At 37.5% G+C, this 18,184-nt stretch overlaps 1 protein-coding gene across 4 annotated transcripts; it reads right to left on the bottom strand.

The window, feature by feature from the left end:
• Positions 1-2,775: 2,775 nt before the first annotated feature.
• Positions 2,776-16,446, bottom strand: LOC107198310 (programmed cell death 1 ligand 1). Of its 4 annotated transcripts, XM_033511329.1 has the most exons (12): positions 16,058-16,446; positions 14,893-14,964; positions 13,724-13,829; positions 13,405-13,468; positions 12,616-12,661; positions 10,496-10,564; positions 9,476-9,826; positions 8,723-9,004; positions 7,409-7,519; positions 5,779-5,829; positions 4,781-4,846; positions 2,776-3,808 (listed from the first exon to the last, which is right to left on the bottom strand). In XM_033511329.1, the coding sequence occupies exons 6-12, from the start codon at positions 10,548-10,550 to the stop codon at positions 3,786-3,788; spliced, it is 939 nt and encodes a 312-aa protein (XP_033367220.1). In that variant the 5' UTR covers positions 10,551-10,564; positions 12,616-12,661; positions 13,405-13,468; positions 13,724-13,829; positions 14,893-14,964; positions 16,058-16,446; the 3' UTR covers positions 2,776-3,785. The 4 variants fall into 4 exon arrangements, with proteins under 4 accessions (XP_033367220.1, XP_033367223.1, XP_033367222.1 ...); XM_033511332.1 differs by lacking the exon at positions 16,058-16,446 and having other exon boundaries at positions 13,620-13,829; positions 14,893-15,159; XM_033511331.1 differs by lacking the exon at positions 16,058-16,446 and having other exon boundaries at positions 12,616-13,468; positions 13,620-13,829; positions 14,893-15,159.
• Positions 16,447-18,184: the final 1,738 nt, after the last annotated feature.

The raw sequence follows: 18,184 nt of genomic DNA, 5'->3' as shown, positions 1-18,184 counted from the left end.
ATCCTTACAAATGCACCGAACTTTACTGGACAAAGCTTGGGCAATTTTTTTAAGATGTCACACTGCTTTGAGTGGAAGACTGGATTAGGTGACTGATAGATCCCCTTTCCAATATAAAAGTATTTTGTTCTATCAAACAACTTTATCAATGGATGCATCATTTCATTTTTCATCACTCTATCTTTTAATTTATGATGACATCATGAGTGAGAGACATAAAAAAAGATACAGATGCCTTCTATTCAATTCTCACTGCTTGTGAGAATTGTGTTCTACCTCAACACAAAAAAAGGATTGTGGCTTTCCTCTTGTGAATCCTAGCTTTTTTAGGATGCTGTATCATGATTGCCTGTCTCACAGACCCAGACTGGTTTATGAAATTATGTCTCCTGCTTCCTACTACAGAGCAAACTGGTTCAACAAAACCACTGTTACATTACTTTATTTTTCCTCGGTAAGCTTATCATGTGTAGCCCTGTCACACAAAGTAATTCATGGGTAGTCTCACCTTTTCCCAGAAAAACTGCAATGACTTCTTTGGAAGAAGTCAATGATTTGGGTGACAGAAAAGAAACACCAAAATTACTTCACAGTTCCCATCACTACTCATCCCCATCTCCTACTCATTCTGAGCCAGTCCTCCCAACAATATGCTTTTTTCATGTGCTCCTATTTTGGAACAAGGAGATAGCTCAGTGAAATTGCCCAAGAGTCAGTGACTTGCCTTGGGCATCACATGAACCCAATAGCATTTGACTTGACAGGACAATCATTTATTTGTGGGACCAGAGAAATATGGAGAGAGAGAGAGAGAGACAGGGAATCTGGGAAAAGATACTGAAAAATCAGAAGTCCTACTGTTAATGATTGCAAAAGCAGAAATGCCACTGTTAATATCTGTGTTGTTTTCCTGGATATCCCATGCTTGAATGATGCACCACTGATACTTTTTTGGCCAAAGGGGAAGAGGGACACACTCAAAAGACCTGCAGTTCTGCTTCATGAGAAGCTGCGCAGATCAATAGCAACAGTTCTATTTTTCACATTATTAGATCTTTAATGGAATTGTAATTAGCAACAGCTTTCATATTCCACAAAATTAAATGTTACATCACAAAGTTGGCCACCACACTGGTTTGTAGTTAGATCTGTCAAGTAAATGAGTTCTGAACTGAAATACCAGTAAGCCAATTTAGATTGTGCACATGAACCAGGCTTTTCTGAGCTCTTTTGGAAATCTAATAATCCTTGGCTACTAGGAAGTAAAATGCAGCTTACTGAAGTTAAGCCTGCTCCTGCTTGCTGCTGTATTTTGTCTTCCAGATATCCAAAAACAGCGTAGTAGCTTGCAAATGTTTTTAACTGAAGGAAAAGATGTTATTACACAAATAGTTCTTAACTACATTTTTGTTAGGGTAGGAAGGATTTTCACTTACCTAGTTCTCATGAACTGTGTTCAATTTTCACGTTAGTGTGTATTTTCCCTCTGTAATGAGCAGAAAATACTTGACCTGAAACCACTTATGGCATTGAAGGATAAACATGTGGTCCTGTCTTCCTGTATTCATAAAAGTGAAGCCACAAAACTTAGATTATACTAAAAGTTTAATTTCTAAAGTAAGATTAGAGAAGTTCACCTTTGTATTTCAGAGGACTATATAATAGAGTTTATTTAGTGAGGGCAGGTCTTTTCGCCTTACCTTTTAGTCACCACCTGTCCTGCTTTTCTAAGGAAATAGCAAAATTTTAGGCTTCCCATTAACCACTCAGGGACTCAAGCACTGTCATTTTAGAAGTTAGGGTTCAGCTTCAGAATTTATATTTTTATCCCCTCATTTCATTATCTTACTCCTCTGATATACAACACTTTCAACAGTAACTTGACCTTTCTCTTACTGGGAAAAGAGAAATATAATAGTTCCTGATGTCCAGTTGAGTTTGATAAAGACATTAACTTCAGTCCCATAAAACTAAGCCAGCACTGTTATCAGCACTGCCTTGCAAAGGCTGATAAGAACTGACATGAGAAGACTTCACTTTTATTGAAATATGCACACAACTCGTCCACCCTCAAACAGGAAGTAGAAAGTGAAGAGGTGATCTTGACTTGAACGGGAATTATTTATGTGATGATATGATTCTACATTTTTGTGCTGAATCAGTATTTTGTCTATAGATGGCCCTGGTATTTCAAAAACCCCTCTGCCGATAATTAAAATTTGGCTATCATCTTCAAAGACGCCCAAATTCAAAAAGCACATTGGGGAGCAGGAGGAGATACTCAAGTTCACACAGTAACCTTGAAGAGTTGAATGGGAAGAATTAGTATCAGAATACACAGGGTCTGCAATGAATTAATGAAATCACTTTATAGTAAATATTTACTTAACTGAGGTTAAGTACCAACCCCATTATGATTATGAGACACATTTCTCTATTCTACTACACAGGACAGCTTTCTGATATTATTAAACACAGCCTTACATTAGCTAGCTTGAATACTGGCAGCAGTGAAAATCTGGCGTTTATGAATGAGGACTATGTCCACATTCTTGGGACTACACAATAAAGTATTTATTTTTGGCTGAAAATAAAACCTGAGTCCAATGAGATTTCAGTTCTCTGCTATCTGCTCTTTGTGGGAGCCATTAGAGGGAAGTCATGGAGGTAGACTCTCTCCTACACCTAAATCTTTGACACTGTTTTTTCTCAGAACTATGCTAATAGAGCTTACGCTACTTCTGATGGGTTAAGGAAAACAGGAAAAAACACAAGAAAAACAAAATACATTTTATTAAAAATAATGCAATTGTGAATACTACTGTAATAAATTATTTTCACCTGTGTATATCCCCCCAAAAGGTATGCACTTAGCAAAAAAAAAAAAAAAAAAAAAGCTAATGTAATATAGCAATAACTTGTGAAATGGGATCCAGAAACAGGTTTCTTCAGCATTTCTACGTAATCACAAGTGCATGTATTTCATGTCCTAGAAGTAGGTAGATGTTCCTTTTTCCATTTACAAGAAAACAAAATGGCCATCTAAAATACAGGCTGTTCCTCCTAAATGTCCAAAGAATTGTGTTATCCCCAAATCGTAAATCAGAAGAGCAATAAGCAGTAGTGCCAGCTATATCATGAGGAAATTAAATGCCCAAAATGCTTTTCAAAATTTACCAAAAAGCTTAGTATTACTTAATTTCCAAACCATAGTTGCCAAGAGTTTTAAATCATCTTTTTCAGGCTTAGCTGCAAGCATCTGGTATTTTAAGGACCGAAAATGCCCTGTATGTATGGCATCTTGTCTTGTTGCCCCATCATCTATTTTGACGATCAAAGTATTGAAAAGGTTCTTCAGAAGATGGAAAACAGTTTTATATAGGAAATTGAGAGGTCAGGTGAAGGAAGAAAAAAGGGTTCAGAAGATGGCCTATCAAGAACTAGCTATGAAATTCATGATGGTCATAGATGTAAAGTGCTTTACCTGAAAGATGTTTTTAATTAATATGTGTTTGAAAGACACATTTGCCTAAACTTGAGAAGGTAGAAACTTTGATATTTAAATAAATACCTCAAAATCTAGTCACATATACGGAAGCCTGCATTTAATATTTTTTATGCTATAGTAATTATTTTAACTTTATTACATTTTTTCCTGTGTTACAACAATATAGATGATTACCAACACACAATAAATACAAAAAAATAATATCCCCTTTCACAGATAAAACACAGAACATTTGACCTATCAAATCTTCACAACAGAGGATCTTCCCCTGCTCTCTCTAGGTCTTCTCAATTTGCATATCTGTAACAGGAAGAATTACATGAAAAAATTATCAAATTACAAAATGATGAAGGCACAGAACACTTCATAGCTTTGGACCCTTTTCCTAGAGCTTGGAGCTAACAAAAAGTTTCCTTCATTGTCAAAATAGAAGATCTAAAATGAAATTAATTAAAAGATCAAACAGGAAAAGAAGATTATCATGGGAGGAAATAAAGTGGTAGTTCAAATATACTAGTGGAAAGTGCTCTTTAGCAAATACAGTGAGATTGCTGTTCCTTAGTTCTCCCTTTCTTTTAAAACCCTTTAAAATTCTTTCAAATACATTTAGTGCTCCATTTGTCAGTATTCCCAGTGGCATATCCCCAGGCCCTAAGTCTTTGGCTTGGAGATCTATACCTGCAGAACCAGCAGGCTTACCTGTAAGTTTACTGTAGTAAAGTGTATCAGGTAGGGATTTGGGATGCAATTAATGCAAGTGATTTAGAAGCCAGCAAGAAAGTGAGAGGAAAAACCTCAGTAATTTCACCCTCCTCTTCCACACCACAGAATGCTTCATATATTTGAGATAATTGGTCATATATTTTCTTGCTTTGTTGAGACAGAATTGCACAGCTTGAGACCTGCTCAATTGGCTAGGATGGGTTCTTTTCTCCTTCCTCATTACCACCCTTACAGATGTGCATGAACAACTCTTTCTACAGCAAAAGTGCAAGCTGGAAAAAATGACTGGTTTGAGTTGTTATGTATCTCCACATCACATTTTCCTTTGTATATCTTTACTTCCTATTTTAAAAAACTAGATTCATTATTTGATGTAACAAACAGTATCCAATGATTTATGATGGTGAAATTGTAAGATACAGAATGGGAGGCTGTATTTCTCTTGAAGGCTCTGTCTGTTGAAACGAGAGGCTAAATAAACCAGCCTTGAATCAAAGCTCCAGCGACTGGGGATATGCTAATAATTTTTCCTTTGTCATTTATACTTACATTTCAGCTGGCTGTCTTCAAAAGAAGCATCTCTGCAGCCATGTGTATCCTTATCTTTTGACAGCTCTATAAGTAAAGGACATACATACATGCAGCAGTGAGCATAGCTTTAACTTTCCCTATAGTTATTAATCTGTATTAAAACTGCCACCTTAGGCTACTCAGGATCTAGAGTGACTTAAATGCAGAGCAAGAGACGAGATCAACACCAAATGCCATGTCTGTTTGGGTAGGTATTCTCAAGAGAGTTTTTCATAGGAAAAATGCCAATGGCCATCATGAACTAATTTTCACACGGCAATTTAATTTTTGGTAGTCTCCAAAAAACCATGCATCAAATTAAAAATAAATCAACCAGCAGCCATCCTTAGAGGCAGCAAAAGGATTTTAATCTCTCCTGCTGTAAATATTATGTCTCTTCACTTCATTTCTGTCAATACCACCTGTCGTGGTGGTACTGGCCTTCCACTGAGCTTTGTTCATAATAAATAGCATCAATATCACAACTCAAAAACTAAAGCTTCCCTGTGTTTCTCTCAATGGGGCCAAACTCTCTGCCATGAATGTTGTGACAGAGACCCTCAAATGCATGCTATGATACTGGAGAAAACAGAGGAATGTGCCAAGTTCAAATTACAGCACAAAGTCTGCACATCAGGATGTGATGCCATTCTGAGGTATTATGTTCCAAGGAGCCTGTCCCATCCTATTGCAGACTTTCCAAAACACATCTGTCCTTTTCTTGTGCATATCAGGAGTGGATCAGTTCCTGGAACAAGTATGCTTTTCTTTCATATTTTGTTTTCAAAAGGATGACACAGTCATTAAAAGCCACTCTTCTATTTTATTTATAGGTGTTATGTAAATGAAGTGTAGAAAGCAAAATCAAAACTGAATTTAAATCTCCGTTTGGTTGTCACCAGTACATAGGTTAATTCTCAAGCAATTATTTCCACAAGAATCACACTCTGCTAGGTTTATGTTGCATGTACACATACCTACTGTTGATGAACTCGCCACAGGTGTTCTGTTGCCTATATTTGCTCTAGCTGAAAGAAAAAAGACAAAATCTAGTTTAAAAATTTTAATTAAAAAAAACACTCAAAATACTTGCTTTAGATCTAATGAGGAACTTAAAATATTAGTGGGAGGGGCACACTTAGCATAGTGTAATCATTTGTTCTCAAAACACTAAATTTCTTCAAAAACTTAAAAATAAATTCTTCAGTGCACCTAGTCTGTTGGTTTCCTTTCCTTTTCTGGTTTCTAAGCTGGAACTCCATTGATACTATACACTAACAACACTGGAAAATATTTGTTCAAATGGTTTCCCACTACATCTTTTCATCCAGAATTTGAAGATATCAGAAAACAGGGAACAAAGAGAGGATCATATTCTCAGTGCTTTATGAGGGGGAATATGCCCACATTTTGAGAAGATTCTGTTCTGAAAAAATCACTTGTCTGGTAATCCAGGATATCTTAGGGTTTAAGACAAAAACCTGTTGTCAGTAGTTTAGCTTTGGAATCAACTTGCGGATTACCACACACACACACCTGTATGTGTGTTTATATAGATTGATATGAAACCTAATGTGATATACATTATCACATATACACACATAAACAATAAATATTAGTCAGGCAACCTAAGAAACTTCTGACCTTCACTGAAATCCCCAGTGGGATTCTTTTGAGCAGTCAAGGATTTTGCTGTCCCTTCTTCCACTTTCAAGTTCTTCTCCTATTTCTATAGTGTTCTTAGGGCAAGTATATTCTAATACTTGCTGGGTTATCTACAGGCTTTCTGCAGCCTGTTAGAATCACCTTCAAGCCTCTTAAGCTTATGAATACTTCTCAGGACGTTTCTGCAGCCACACCCCTCCTCCCACACCCAACCTATGAAAGAAAAATAAATTAATAATACTTCCTTCAGTGTAAGTAACAAGTTTAAACCTTTTTTTTCTTTTTTATTTTGGGTGGTAACTATATTCTTTTCATACTCAGATAACCTAAAAATTATTTCTCCAAGTTTTTGTTTTGTTAGCTAGCAAGTGAAAACAAATTATTGCCAATTCTTCAGCTTTTCAACATACTGGGATGCTGAAAACGTCCAATATTAATTCATGAAGTGAACTGAGGAAGCTCAAAACTTAGTAAGGAAATTAATGTAATGGTGTGAAGACTGAGTGAGAATATTCTCTTAAAAAAGCAGGTGCTTACAGTGAAATTTTTCAGAGAATGAAGAAAAAGAACCACTAAAAAACCTCCAGTATCCTGTCTGTTACCAGCATTCTGGTCTCCAGACAAAAGGGAGGATACAGAAGAGGAATCTTCAATTTCCAATAGGTAAAAAAAAAATGCTTTGATGTTGGAATAGGTTAGACACTAATCTTATTGCTATACATCCTTATCTATAAGAAAGATTAACAGACATGCATGGGGAAGTGGTTTGTGAGGGGCTGATAACCTGTTTCACTCTATCAACTTGCTAGCATCTACTTAGGTCCAGCAAAAAAAGAGAAATAAACAATGTGGTAAAAAGGTGTCTCATTCCACTCAGCAAGGTTGAATTAACAGAGCAGATTGATAATAACTGAGATACTCTAAAAGAAATAATTTGCATACCTTTTATTATGCAGAGCAGAAATAGAAGTCCTGATCCAACAAAAACAGTAGCAATGAGAGCTGCTCCAACAAAGCGTCTGCTCTCAGTCTGGAGAATGCCATCAGTTGATTCTTCAAGAAAAATGAGTGGGGGATAGGACATTACATAATTGCCTTAGATCCTCCCTTTGCCTTTCATTTTCACAGTATAATTTTTGATATGAGCAGTTAAGACATGATAACATTTTAGATTGTGTCTAAGGTCAGGTTCTAATGGTGCACTCAACACTTTTTTCAAATAAAGCAGAGGGTAGGGGGGAGATAGAACATTACATATGTCTTTGTTCTTTGCATTCTATGTGATAGTGCCTTTGATCTCATCAGAATTCTGCTTGTCAAAGTGCTACATCTGGTTTAGTTTCCCATCAGGATTACAGGAAAGAGCTAATTGATAAAGAGGACAGAGACTTCCTTTCATCTGGTAAACCTCTCAATGCAATGGGTAAATGGTCTCCTTGAATCCCTGATATTTTTCTTGTTAAAATCAAACTTGCCCATTGAAAGAATGACTTGGCTTTCTCACTCCAACCTGCCTGTTTCAAAGTCTTGTCAGATCCAAAAAGTGTACCTATACACGTGTTTTTAAAACTAGGTGGTGAACTGGACCAGGGAAATTACCTAAGTAACAGTCTGACAAAAAGAAATACTATTTTTGAGTTGGATCAGGTCTCCAGTGTGGTTGGAAACATATCAGGCTACAATGCAGAAAAGAAGAATCAAAAGCAAAAGCAGCAGAAGAGCTGCCCAGTTCAAAGTTTAATTAGGAATTTTATTGGTCTTGTCCATGTATGAGTTTTCCTTCAATTCAGACTTTATGAGGAAAAAAAATTCGTTGTACAATAAGTTAATTTTAAATATGCTCAAAGCAAAGGCTGTAGTGGCAGGAAAAGACCATATTGTTCAACTTTATGTGACAGTAATCATCAACAAAATAGAATATTCTGGAAGATCTGTTTAATTTATATCTGAGGATTTAATTTCCAGGTGCTGAGCTGCAGGTCTTCCAAATAATGGAACTTTTTTTAAATTTAGATTCTATTTCCACATACATGCAGGTCGCACACAATTCCTGTCTTTAAATTCTGACCACACATGCAAGATGAACATGTTAGTATGGTGAAAGTATAAATTAATAACAAAACTTAATGACACAGTTACTTCTTTAAAGCCTCTTCAAAATTAGGAAAGAGAAACAAATCATGGCTGATTCAACTGGGACAAAACTACATTAGCACCTTGAAGTGTACTACCATAAATGAAATTTAGAAGTGTTACCTGCTATGTGTAAAATGGCAGATGTATTTTCTTGCAGCTCTTTATTCCAGAATATGCAGTAAAAAATCTCATCAATTCCACTTTTGATTGTAAGGGTGCTTGTCACACGGTACAACTGGTCGTTTCCAGTTTCAAATCTTGTGTTTGCCTTATCAGTCAAATCCTCATAGTTTCTGTTTTGCCATATCACTTCAGCTTCTGGGTATCCCTCTGACTGACATGTCAACTTCCATTCATTGTATCCTGTGCTCACCACTCCTTGGTGTATAATTCTGTAAGGAGCTAAACAATTGGGGGAAAAAAAAATCATCAGCTACAGGAAACTAGAACAACAGTCTGTATAAAAGGCAAGACACCTTTTTTCCTAGCCCCCAGGGTAAAGTTTCAGCTTGGATTTTAACAGGAAAAGTAAGTAACACTATTGTGGCAGTAACTGAAGGTACAGGATTTATTACAACTTTGATGTGGTTTAGAAAGCTCAGTAGGTTTTCTGCTCTTTGCACTGTCTACATGATTTCGCAGCCCCATTCCTTACGTGTCTTTGGGGGCTTAAAGGACAGAACACAGATTCAGCTGTGCAGTGCACAGACAGAAGTGCCAAGTTATACAGCTGCACAAGCACCATCAGACATCCCCTGTCTCTGATGAGGTTTCTTTAATTGCTTGCTAATCCAGGTTTGTCTTACTTCAGGATCTCCTCTGAAATCTTTTAAGAACATCAGAGTATTGAACCTCTGGTAGTAGCACACGCACCCACAACTTTCAGATGGATTGTCTTGTAGTCAGCTCCCCCATAGGCAATAACACAGCGGTAAATGCCTGCATCTCTGAGCTTCACATCCGTGATCTGAAGGAGAGACTGTCCCAAGTTCAGATTCTCTTTCAACAATTTTATTCTTCCCTTAAAGTCACTGTGCTGATTTTTGAAGTCTTCCTCTCCTTTGTGAAGTACATAAACCTGCTTCAACTCATCTTTCTTTTCCCAGCTGACACTTAAATTTCTAAAATCTAATTTTCCATTCACTGGAAATGTGCATTCCATGGTCACATTGTTCCCACGTTCCACAGTGCAGAGTGACTGGGGAGCTTCAACAGTGAATAAAGCTGAAAAACAAAATTTGGAAGAAAACTCAGTTTTACAATAATACGCCTAAATCTTTGAAATCCTGTCTTACCATATCCATAGGAAATTTTAAGGACCAAAGTATCTGCTCTGTTCTGAAAGGTTAAACATTTTGGTATGTGTGACAAAACACAAGACCTATGCTGTATGCACACACAACGGGCACTTATACCTGCAGACACCTGCTTTGTGCACACACACAGTGTGATGCTGCACTAAAGCCAGTAAACTGTATATGCAAAGCCTCTCAGCTGTTTGAGAACACTGCCATGGTAACGCACATTTGTGCCTCCAATGGGAATGTTCTGTTTCTATAAATGCCAATTGTTTTTACTCAAAATATTAAAGATTATACAATTCCTAGGTTTGGTAGAGCCTAGAAAACCTTTTTTGTAATGCCAATGGTACCTTGTTGGAAACGGTGCCTCTGCTGGAACACTGACAGGGATTTTAACCTGGCCTCATATCAAAATACATGCATCCAGCTTAATGTAAAGCCATGCTTAGACCTTCTTACTTAAAACACAAAGGAAAAAACCTCAAATGGCAGCAGCTGAAGGAAAACTGGAGAAATTAACATTTCTGTGCTTATATATTGAAAGAAAACATACTAAAACAATTCTACTGCTTTTTAAAACTTGACTTCTTACCATTTAGGAAATGCCAGTAGAATAAAAATATATACAAAAACAAAGGCCTTTCCATGATGTAGATTGAACCTAAAATGATAAAATAATAGATAAGTATAAATACATACTCATTTTCTGATTTGCACTGTCAAATACATTTTATAGTCAGTCCACACAAAGAACTGGACAGAAGACACTCAATTCCATCCTATTTAAAAACAGGATGAAACTGCACCCAGTAGGTAATCAGGCATCCTTTCTTCCTGCATGGGTGGGTCCATGTTTATTTGCTTTAAATGTTCCTTCTTGCCTATGGCTAAATAGATGTTTTATGATCATATGTTGATTAGTAAGTACTCACAAATACCTGATTGCTCTGCTAACTGTAGTGGGAAATGTTGCTCCTAATGGGAGAATGGAAGAATTTTCTATACTCAGTGCAGGGAATAGAACTTGGTTCTTCCCCACCTGTTTGCTTTATTTTAACATACTGTGAACACACCCTGCTTTTTTACTGTGGTCCCACAGTACATATCAGAAGGCTCACAAAGTTACATATATTGTGAAAAAAAATTCATGCAGTAGTTCATTTCATAACATGTATTTATGCAATAACAGCTATTTATTAACTATTCACACAATAGTGCCTTTGTAAAACAGTGACAAAGCCAGTCAATCTACAAGCAGAATCTATTGCCTTGAATTTCTGCTGCTTTAACTCTGAATACACAAGTCATTTCACTTTTCTGTCAGAAACTTTTCCACTCTTTACTGACATAGGTTTTCTAGTCCTACACAACATTTTAAAGTGCTTATTAATATCAACTCATACATTTAATCTTCACACACCCACTGTTTTTGGTAAATCTGTGTTTCAAGTCAGAACAATAGTAATATCCAGTTATGCCATCTTTTTTCAAATTACTGTTAAGAAAAATTCAAACACCATAACGGATAACTTTCATGAATACAGAAAATGATAGGGTTTTTTTTTCCTAAATAAAGTCCTAATTTTGGATACCCAAACATCCACAAAAATAAGGAAGGATTGCCTTTAGCTGTTTCCTAGTGGTAGTTTCAGAAGCTGTATAAAAAATAAGACAACTGTAATACCCATGACACTTCCCAACTGATGAAATTGTACCTTGAATGTCATTCTTCACCATTTTTATAAGATGTTTCATCCTTCTTTCTCTGATCATCAATTTTAAGATGATAGTGAGAAAACAATATTGTCCTGAATTCATAAGACACATGTGCCTTTACTTTGCTGTGGCTTAAGGGAACTGGACTCCTTATAACTGTTTGATTCAAGCTACTTCTTTTCCTCATATTGCAGCTGCCTGATCTCAATAGCTGATTTGCAGCAGGCAATGTGTATGGAGCTGAGAAAGGAAGGCAATCTAATACATCACTGACAATGTAAGCATGGTCTGAAAATACTGCAGGAAAAATATAAAGAAGATTCTTAAGGTGCAAGAAATGATTAATTGATAAATCTTCATTTAATTTATGATAGGCTTTATAAAGTGGTTAGGTACCAGACTTATTCCTTAGCCACAAGTGATGTGCTTGAAAGCACTAGAAAATTGCAGCCCGATCCTATGGGTCCCTAAGAGCTTTTCTGAAAACAGACGCATTGGGATGCCTCCATCATGATTCCTCTGCTTGAGTAACAACCACTCCAGACCATCAACTAAGCTCCAAAGTAAAGCTTCTCAAACAATATAGAGATACACCAACCTCATAAATGTGCCATAATAACAAAAAAAAAATAATAAAATAATCGGTTATTGTGCACTACCCATGTCAGAATGACCAGAGTTGAAGCATACTCTGATTCAAAATACCTTTTTTTTTTTCTGTAACAAACAGTATGTGCACTACAGTCAGGATACTGAAAGATACCCACACTCCTGCCTGCAACCCCTATCTAACTTTTTGACAATAAAACTGAATGTTGGCAGGATCTCCAAGAGAGGTATTCTGATGAACTCCTGGAAGACAGATGACAAGTTAGCTTTTATAGTCCAAAGATCCATGTTTATGTCCTGCAATTGTTGAGATTTGTCAGCATGCTTTCTCCCACTGTAGAAGAAAACAAGCTTTAAAGTACAAAAAGAAGTATGACTATTACTTACAATTTCTTCAAGACTGAGAAAGTTTGCTGCTGTATTCAATTTTTCACTTTCAGAGGGAAAAAAATGTAGGTCCAGGTCAAATCCAGGTGCGCATGCAAAAAGAAAACCACAGCAATAACCATTATAGAACCTTCTCCTGTTTCACCCTGAGCAGAAGGATCCTTTGTATCAGTTTGAGACCTTGATGTCAAAGTCCTTTATGAAAGTTATCTGCTTGCTGTTTTTCTTATAGAACCTACTACAGTGTCCGTTTTGTCCTCCTGCTAGCTTCCAACATCTGTGACAAATAGTTTTTTAAAAGCAAAATATATTCACTCTGCAAGTTGCTCCTCAGTACTGCTGCTGCATGTTTCTGCCACAATCAAATAAAAAAGACAGTAAAACCAGAACTATTTGTCAAAAGACTTCATGTGACAGCTTCAATGTTGATGTAAGTACACCTACTTCTTTAGGAAACTTCCCCATTATTGGAAAGTTCCCCAGCAGGGAAAATTCTGTATTGCTAACAGTGGCTCACTGTAACCAAAGACATAAATGCTGAAAAAATTAGAACATAAATTGACATAGGCATTTTAAGAAGCATGTAATCCAGTCAAAGCTGTGTCTGAGTACCAGTCCTTGGGACAACAATTCCAAGTGACTATCCACAAAGTCAGAGGTCTCTAGGTAATTAATCTCAAGAAGTGCCAAACAGCTGCTAACAACTAGAACTTTCTACACACTTTCTCATTTCTGTAAAGGTCATAGGAATAGGAATAATGTAGGAATAATAGGAAAAGCATTTCCTACCCTCCTGTTGTAAAGACGCTCTCTTCCCAAGATCTGGACGCAATGAAAGCCCCTTGCCTTGCCACTGTGTAGTGAAAGAAATATTCTTAATCCTATGGACTACATTGGCAAAAAATAGAGAGCACTGTCTTTTTAATTTTCTTGTTTCTAGAATTCATTTAAGAATACAGAACCTCTCCCCCACCCAGGTGTTAGAAGCAAAAGGATGTACTCACATTAACTTGTAGACTGTAGAGGGAGAACCAAGTCAACAGCGCAAAATACAACTGTAAATATATATTTCAATGCAAATTCATTCTCTTAAGTTGTCTTCACATACCTCAGAAAAGGGTTGAAATAATGAGAAGAGTTAAAATACTGTGAAATGATCACTGTGAAAATTTTCAGTGTTTTCTTCTTTCCACTTGACAGCTTGCCCACAGCATCTGTCATGGAAGAAAAACCACGTAATGTACAAAACGGATTAAGGTTAGTGTTTTTACTTGATGCATGAGATGAATGTGGAAACAGTGGTATATAAAGTAGCTGAATGTAACATTTGGGTTGTAACAACCTGAAACTATCTTAGGAGATTGAGGGGGTGGCTATCCACAGCAGGTGAGATAGATAAATGTTGATATTCACACTGGTTTTTTTCCTGCTCTTACAAATAGGCTAAATTATATTGTCTCAGTAAAGGGAAAAAAAAGAAAAAAAAAGAAAAAAAAAAAAGAAAAAAAAAAAGTGGAAGAGAAAGAAACTGAAACCCATTTATGGGAGATCAGAGAAGCTGTTAGTGTAGTGACCTTTCAATGCCAGGAAATTAGTTGTCGCTTTTTCATTGCTTACCTCGAGGTCACATGGCTGCATTTTCCATTTGAACGTTTAGCAGCAAATAAAAGACCAGGAGAGATGGGGTTCGTTTTGTTGAGTCTCTTTTTGTTCTTATTGCTTAATTTTGTTGTATATACACACATACTCCTATATATATATATATATATATATATATATATATACACAATACACATCTACATGCACACAAACACATTTTACTGCAGAATTCTACACTGTGGTGGTGGGGTTTGAGTTTTGGGTTTTTTCCACCTGTTTTGCAACAAACTTCCCAGACACCTATCTCAGTCCTGCCTGTCACCGGGCATTCCCAAGGACAGCAAATGCCTTTGCTGAGGGCGCACCCGGGCAGGCTCGGGTGGTCGCCTGGGGGCGGGATGAGATCGGTGCAGCAGCGGGAGGGGCTCCGGCTGCCGGCAGCCCCGCGGTCCGGCTCCTCCCGACCCGGGGCTCCCTCCGCGGCCGCCGAGGCTGCGGGGAGCGCAGCATCTCCCGCCCCACCTCAGCCCGGCTTCAGTCGGACAGGTGTGTTACCCCCCGGCCCCGGCCCCCGGCTGCTGGTGTGCCGGCCGTGGCAATGCCGGGAACTGCTCCCGGCCGCAGCCCTTCGCGGAAACCCGTCCAAAAAACCCCCAGCGCCGTGCTCCTAAGCCTTACTTTTCCCAACGCTTCAGCCGTGGCGGAGCAGGGAGCTCTCCAAGCAGCTTGTCTGTTTCTGAAATTCGAGAGCTGTAGGAAACAAAACCAAAAGCGGCGTCAGTACCAACACTCCTACCCTATCCTGCTTCCCTTACCTTTCCTTATCCTTTCGTTTTTAACATGGTGAGATCGCTTTATTCACTTGGTAAACGGGTAGTTTACATGTTTGATATGTACTCATGGGGAGGATGACTGGTGTCAAAGTAAATTGACACAGTATTCTGGATACTGTGTGTATCCAGTATCCGGGATATCCGTGAGTTCCAGGAGCTATGTCCTGCTTCTCCAGAGACAAACAAGCAATTTACTGAAATAGCTTTGTTTTCTTCCACTAAAGGAGCCTTCCAGGAGACGAACTTCCAATTTAATTACATGGTAATACAATCTGGAAATACAATGCTGTGTATAGTTTCTTTGCTGCAATAATATTTCTTATGAAACATAAGGCTAACAAGCTCTCAGCCACAACTTTTCCGCAAAAAAGCAACCCTGAAATAAGAATGTTACTCAGGATATTACCAAAGAACCAAGGAACCATTGAGAGAATGGTTTACTAATGAGTATATTTACAGGGTGAAATATAAATCATGTACAAAATTGTGATGTGTGGTAGTATACTCATCTCAGAGATGTGTATTGAAGGAGAGGAGGGACAGCCAAACCTCTATGCTCTCTATGCCCTAAGTATCAGGTACTGCCACCTGCAGTTTGTAGTTAATGGTTTTGTGGGCCATAAGCCATCAGGTGGCTGAGAAACCACAGAAATCGCTACCTGGAAGCCATTGGGTTTTCTGTTGATACAGCACATTGATATGGAGATGTTGAACAACAATCAGTTTAATCATGTTCAAATCTTCCAAAACCATATAACATGAGTCCCTCTGAATGAAGGCTATAGATATTAGGTTATGCAATTAAAAACTCCTCTGCACACCCCTCACACACGCCTCCAGAGAGACAATGACTGCTATCCCTGCAGCTTCCAGGCCCTTTCCAGGGGATATCAGCCCAACAGAGACCCATCTCCACAAGCACAGAGGAGTAACAGAGGAAGCTCATATTTTAATAAGCTTCAAATAGTTTAGCAATAAACATGACATTTGTAAATGGCAAATTTACTTACGCAGCTGTGTGGTGTACGTAAGTTACAAAACAGTCACAAAACCAGACAAAATAGTCATAAACCAAGCGGTGAAGTTTCTTTCCAGTAAGAACAAAAAATGACTACAAAAACATTCCCAGAATGAAGTGGAAGCTTCTAGTTTATGATAAATGATTTAAGTTAACTAAGAAGACCACGTAACATAGGGACTTCCCCTACAGCAAACAAAAAATGCTCTGTGAAAGCTACGGGTTTATCTTAGCTCTCTGTAGTTGCTAAGATTTTTCTTCACACAATTCCTATTTTCAGAAGTCAAATAATAAAAGAAAAAACGTAGGTAAAAATCTCCAAGGTTGAAATCATCTTTCTTCATTAATGTAAAGTATTAGAAATCTGGATTGTTTTGCTGAACATTCATTCCTAAAACCTAAAAAAACAAGCAAACAAAAAAGGTTATTGTCACAAGTGAAATAATCAGTTATTATGGGGTTAAAATATCTTATAATCATCTGTGTTTACAGTCAGTACACTTATAACATACTTAAGTAAATATACTATGGTAAAACAAGGAAATTGGCTTACTAAATACTACAAATTCAGGACATTGATCTGTCTTTCTTTCAAACTATTTTGATTGATAGATTTTGGAATTTAATTTTGTAGATAATCTTTCGAGTTCAATGAAATCAATCGGGCAGACTGATACAGATATAATCTACTTTCCAGATATTAGTTCTACAGGCTATCTCTAGCATATGTTTCCTTCTCAATCTGGATTATATAATTGAAGAGTATAATAAATTGTTTAACATCCAAATAATTTTGGTAAAATTCAAACTGATGTATTCAAGTGCACTATATATAAAGATAAGAGGAAAATGCTTGCTTTCTTTCAAATATTTCTTCTGGTTCTAGTTCTATGTTTCTCTTTCTTCCTCATCATGTAAAAAACCACAAATAATTACCCAATACATATCTGCATTGGCATAAATTGTAACTATTTCCATTTTCAGTTAACTCAGGGGTTTTTTTGTTAGGTATCACAATTCCAACATTTCCAAGGTTCAATTATTTTTAGACCAGCTGTTTGTGGAGAAAATACAGCTTATAGTTTAATTAGCTTAAAAAATATGACAATTACAAAGGAGACATGACTGCCTGTCTAATGACTGCCAGATTTGTGTTACTATGAAACATCTTTATGACTGAATTGGTCTTTTGTAATAGCAGCAATATCTGTAGCTTACTGGAGTAGGGAAACACTGCCTGCCTTCAAAAATGCTGACAATCTAACAGCACCATGCAATATATGATGCTGTCTGATTTTTTTTCTGTGGTCTCCATACCATGACCTGACATGGGAATTGGAACAGGAGAGGCTATGTCCCCCAGTGTGGTGCCATGAATATTGACAATATCAATGAAATCACATAATTCAGCACATTCCTGGAGCTGCAAGTGGTACCAACAAAGAGAGGCAAGAGCTGCAGCCCCTGCTGCAGGTTGGGCTCCTGTCTGTGTTTTCACTCTGATGTAGCTCTATCCAGCCTCCCTTCCACAGGTGTGAATCACAGTAGCTTCTTCTGCCCTATGGAATCTGGCCTTCATTCTCTATGCTACGTCTTAAATCCTAGATCCTTACTTCAGAAACCAGTGTTGTTTCCCTAGCAATAAATCACAGTTCTTCCCCTCCACCTCTCCCTTATCTATTCCTGTATTATTGAAATCTGCTTCCCCATCGTGGTAAGCCCTCCATAGAAAGCAGGTCTTTGCACAGAGGTCTGCCAGAGCTGCAGTACCTGCAAGAGATCTAGCGCACTCTGAAACACCTGTCTCCTCAAGAAAAGATTTGGACAGACCAAAATGGTTTGCTTGGTTGCAAGGGGCTCAGTGGCTAAAGATGGATGTATCTTTGGTAACCTGCTTTGAAAGAATATTATATTCTCACAAATTTATCAGTGGGACACCCATCAATCACAATTCTCTCTGATGAAGTCTAGTTAAATACCTGTCAGTGGCTGCAAGTGCAGTAGTGCCATCTTGCGTGCAGCTGGAGTATACCAAGAAATTTCTCTCCTGGATCTCTACTGCATCAGAGATCCAGGCGAGAAATTAAATACTTGTTAAATACTTGAAAAAGTCACAGAT

Source organism: Parus major, chromosome Z (genome assembly GCF_001522545.3).
Source record: "Parus major isolate Abel chromosome Z, Parus_major1.1, whole genome shotgun sequence".
Taxonomy (NCBI): Eukaryota; Metazoa; Chordata; class Aves; order Passeriformes; family Paridae; genus Parus; species Parus major.
Note: the sequence above shows the minus strand (reverse complement) of the source record. Positions and strands in the feature narration are given on the sequence as shown.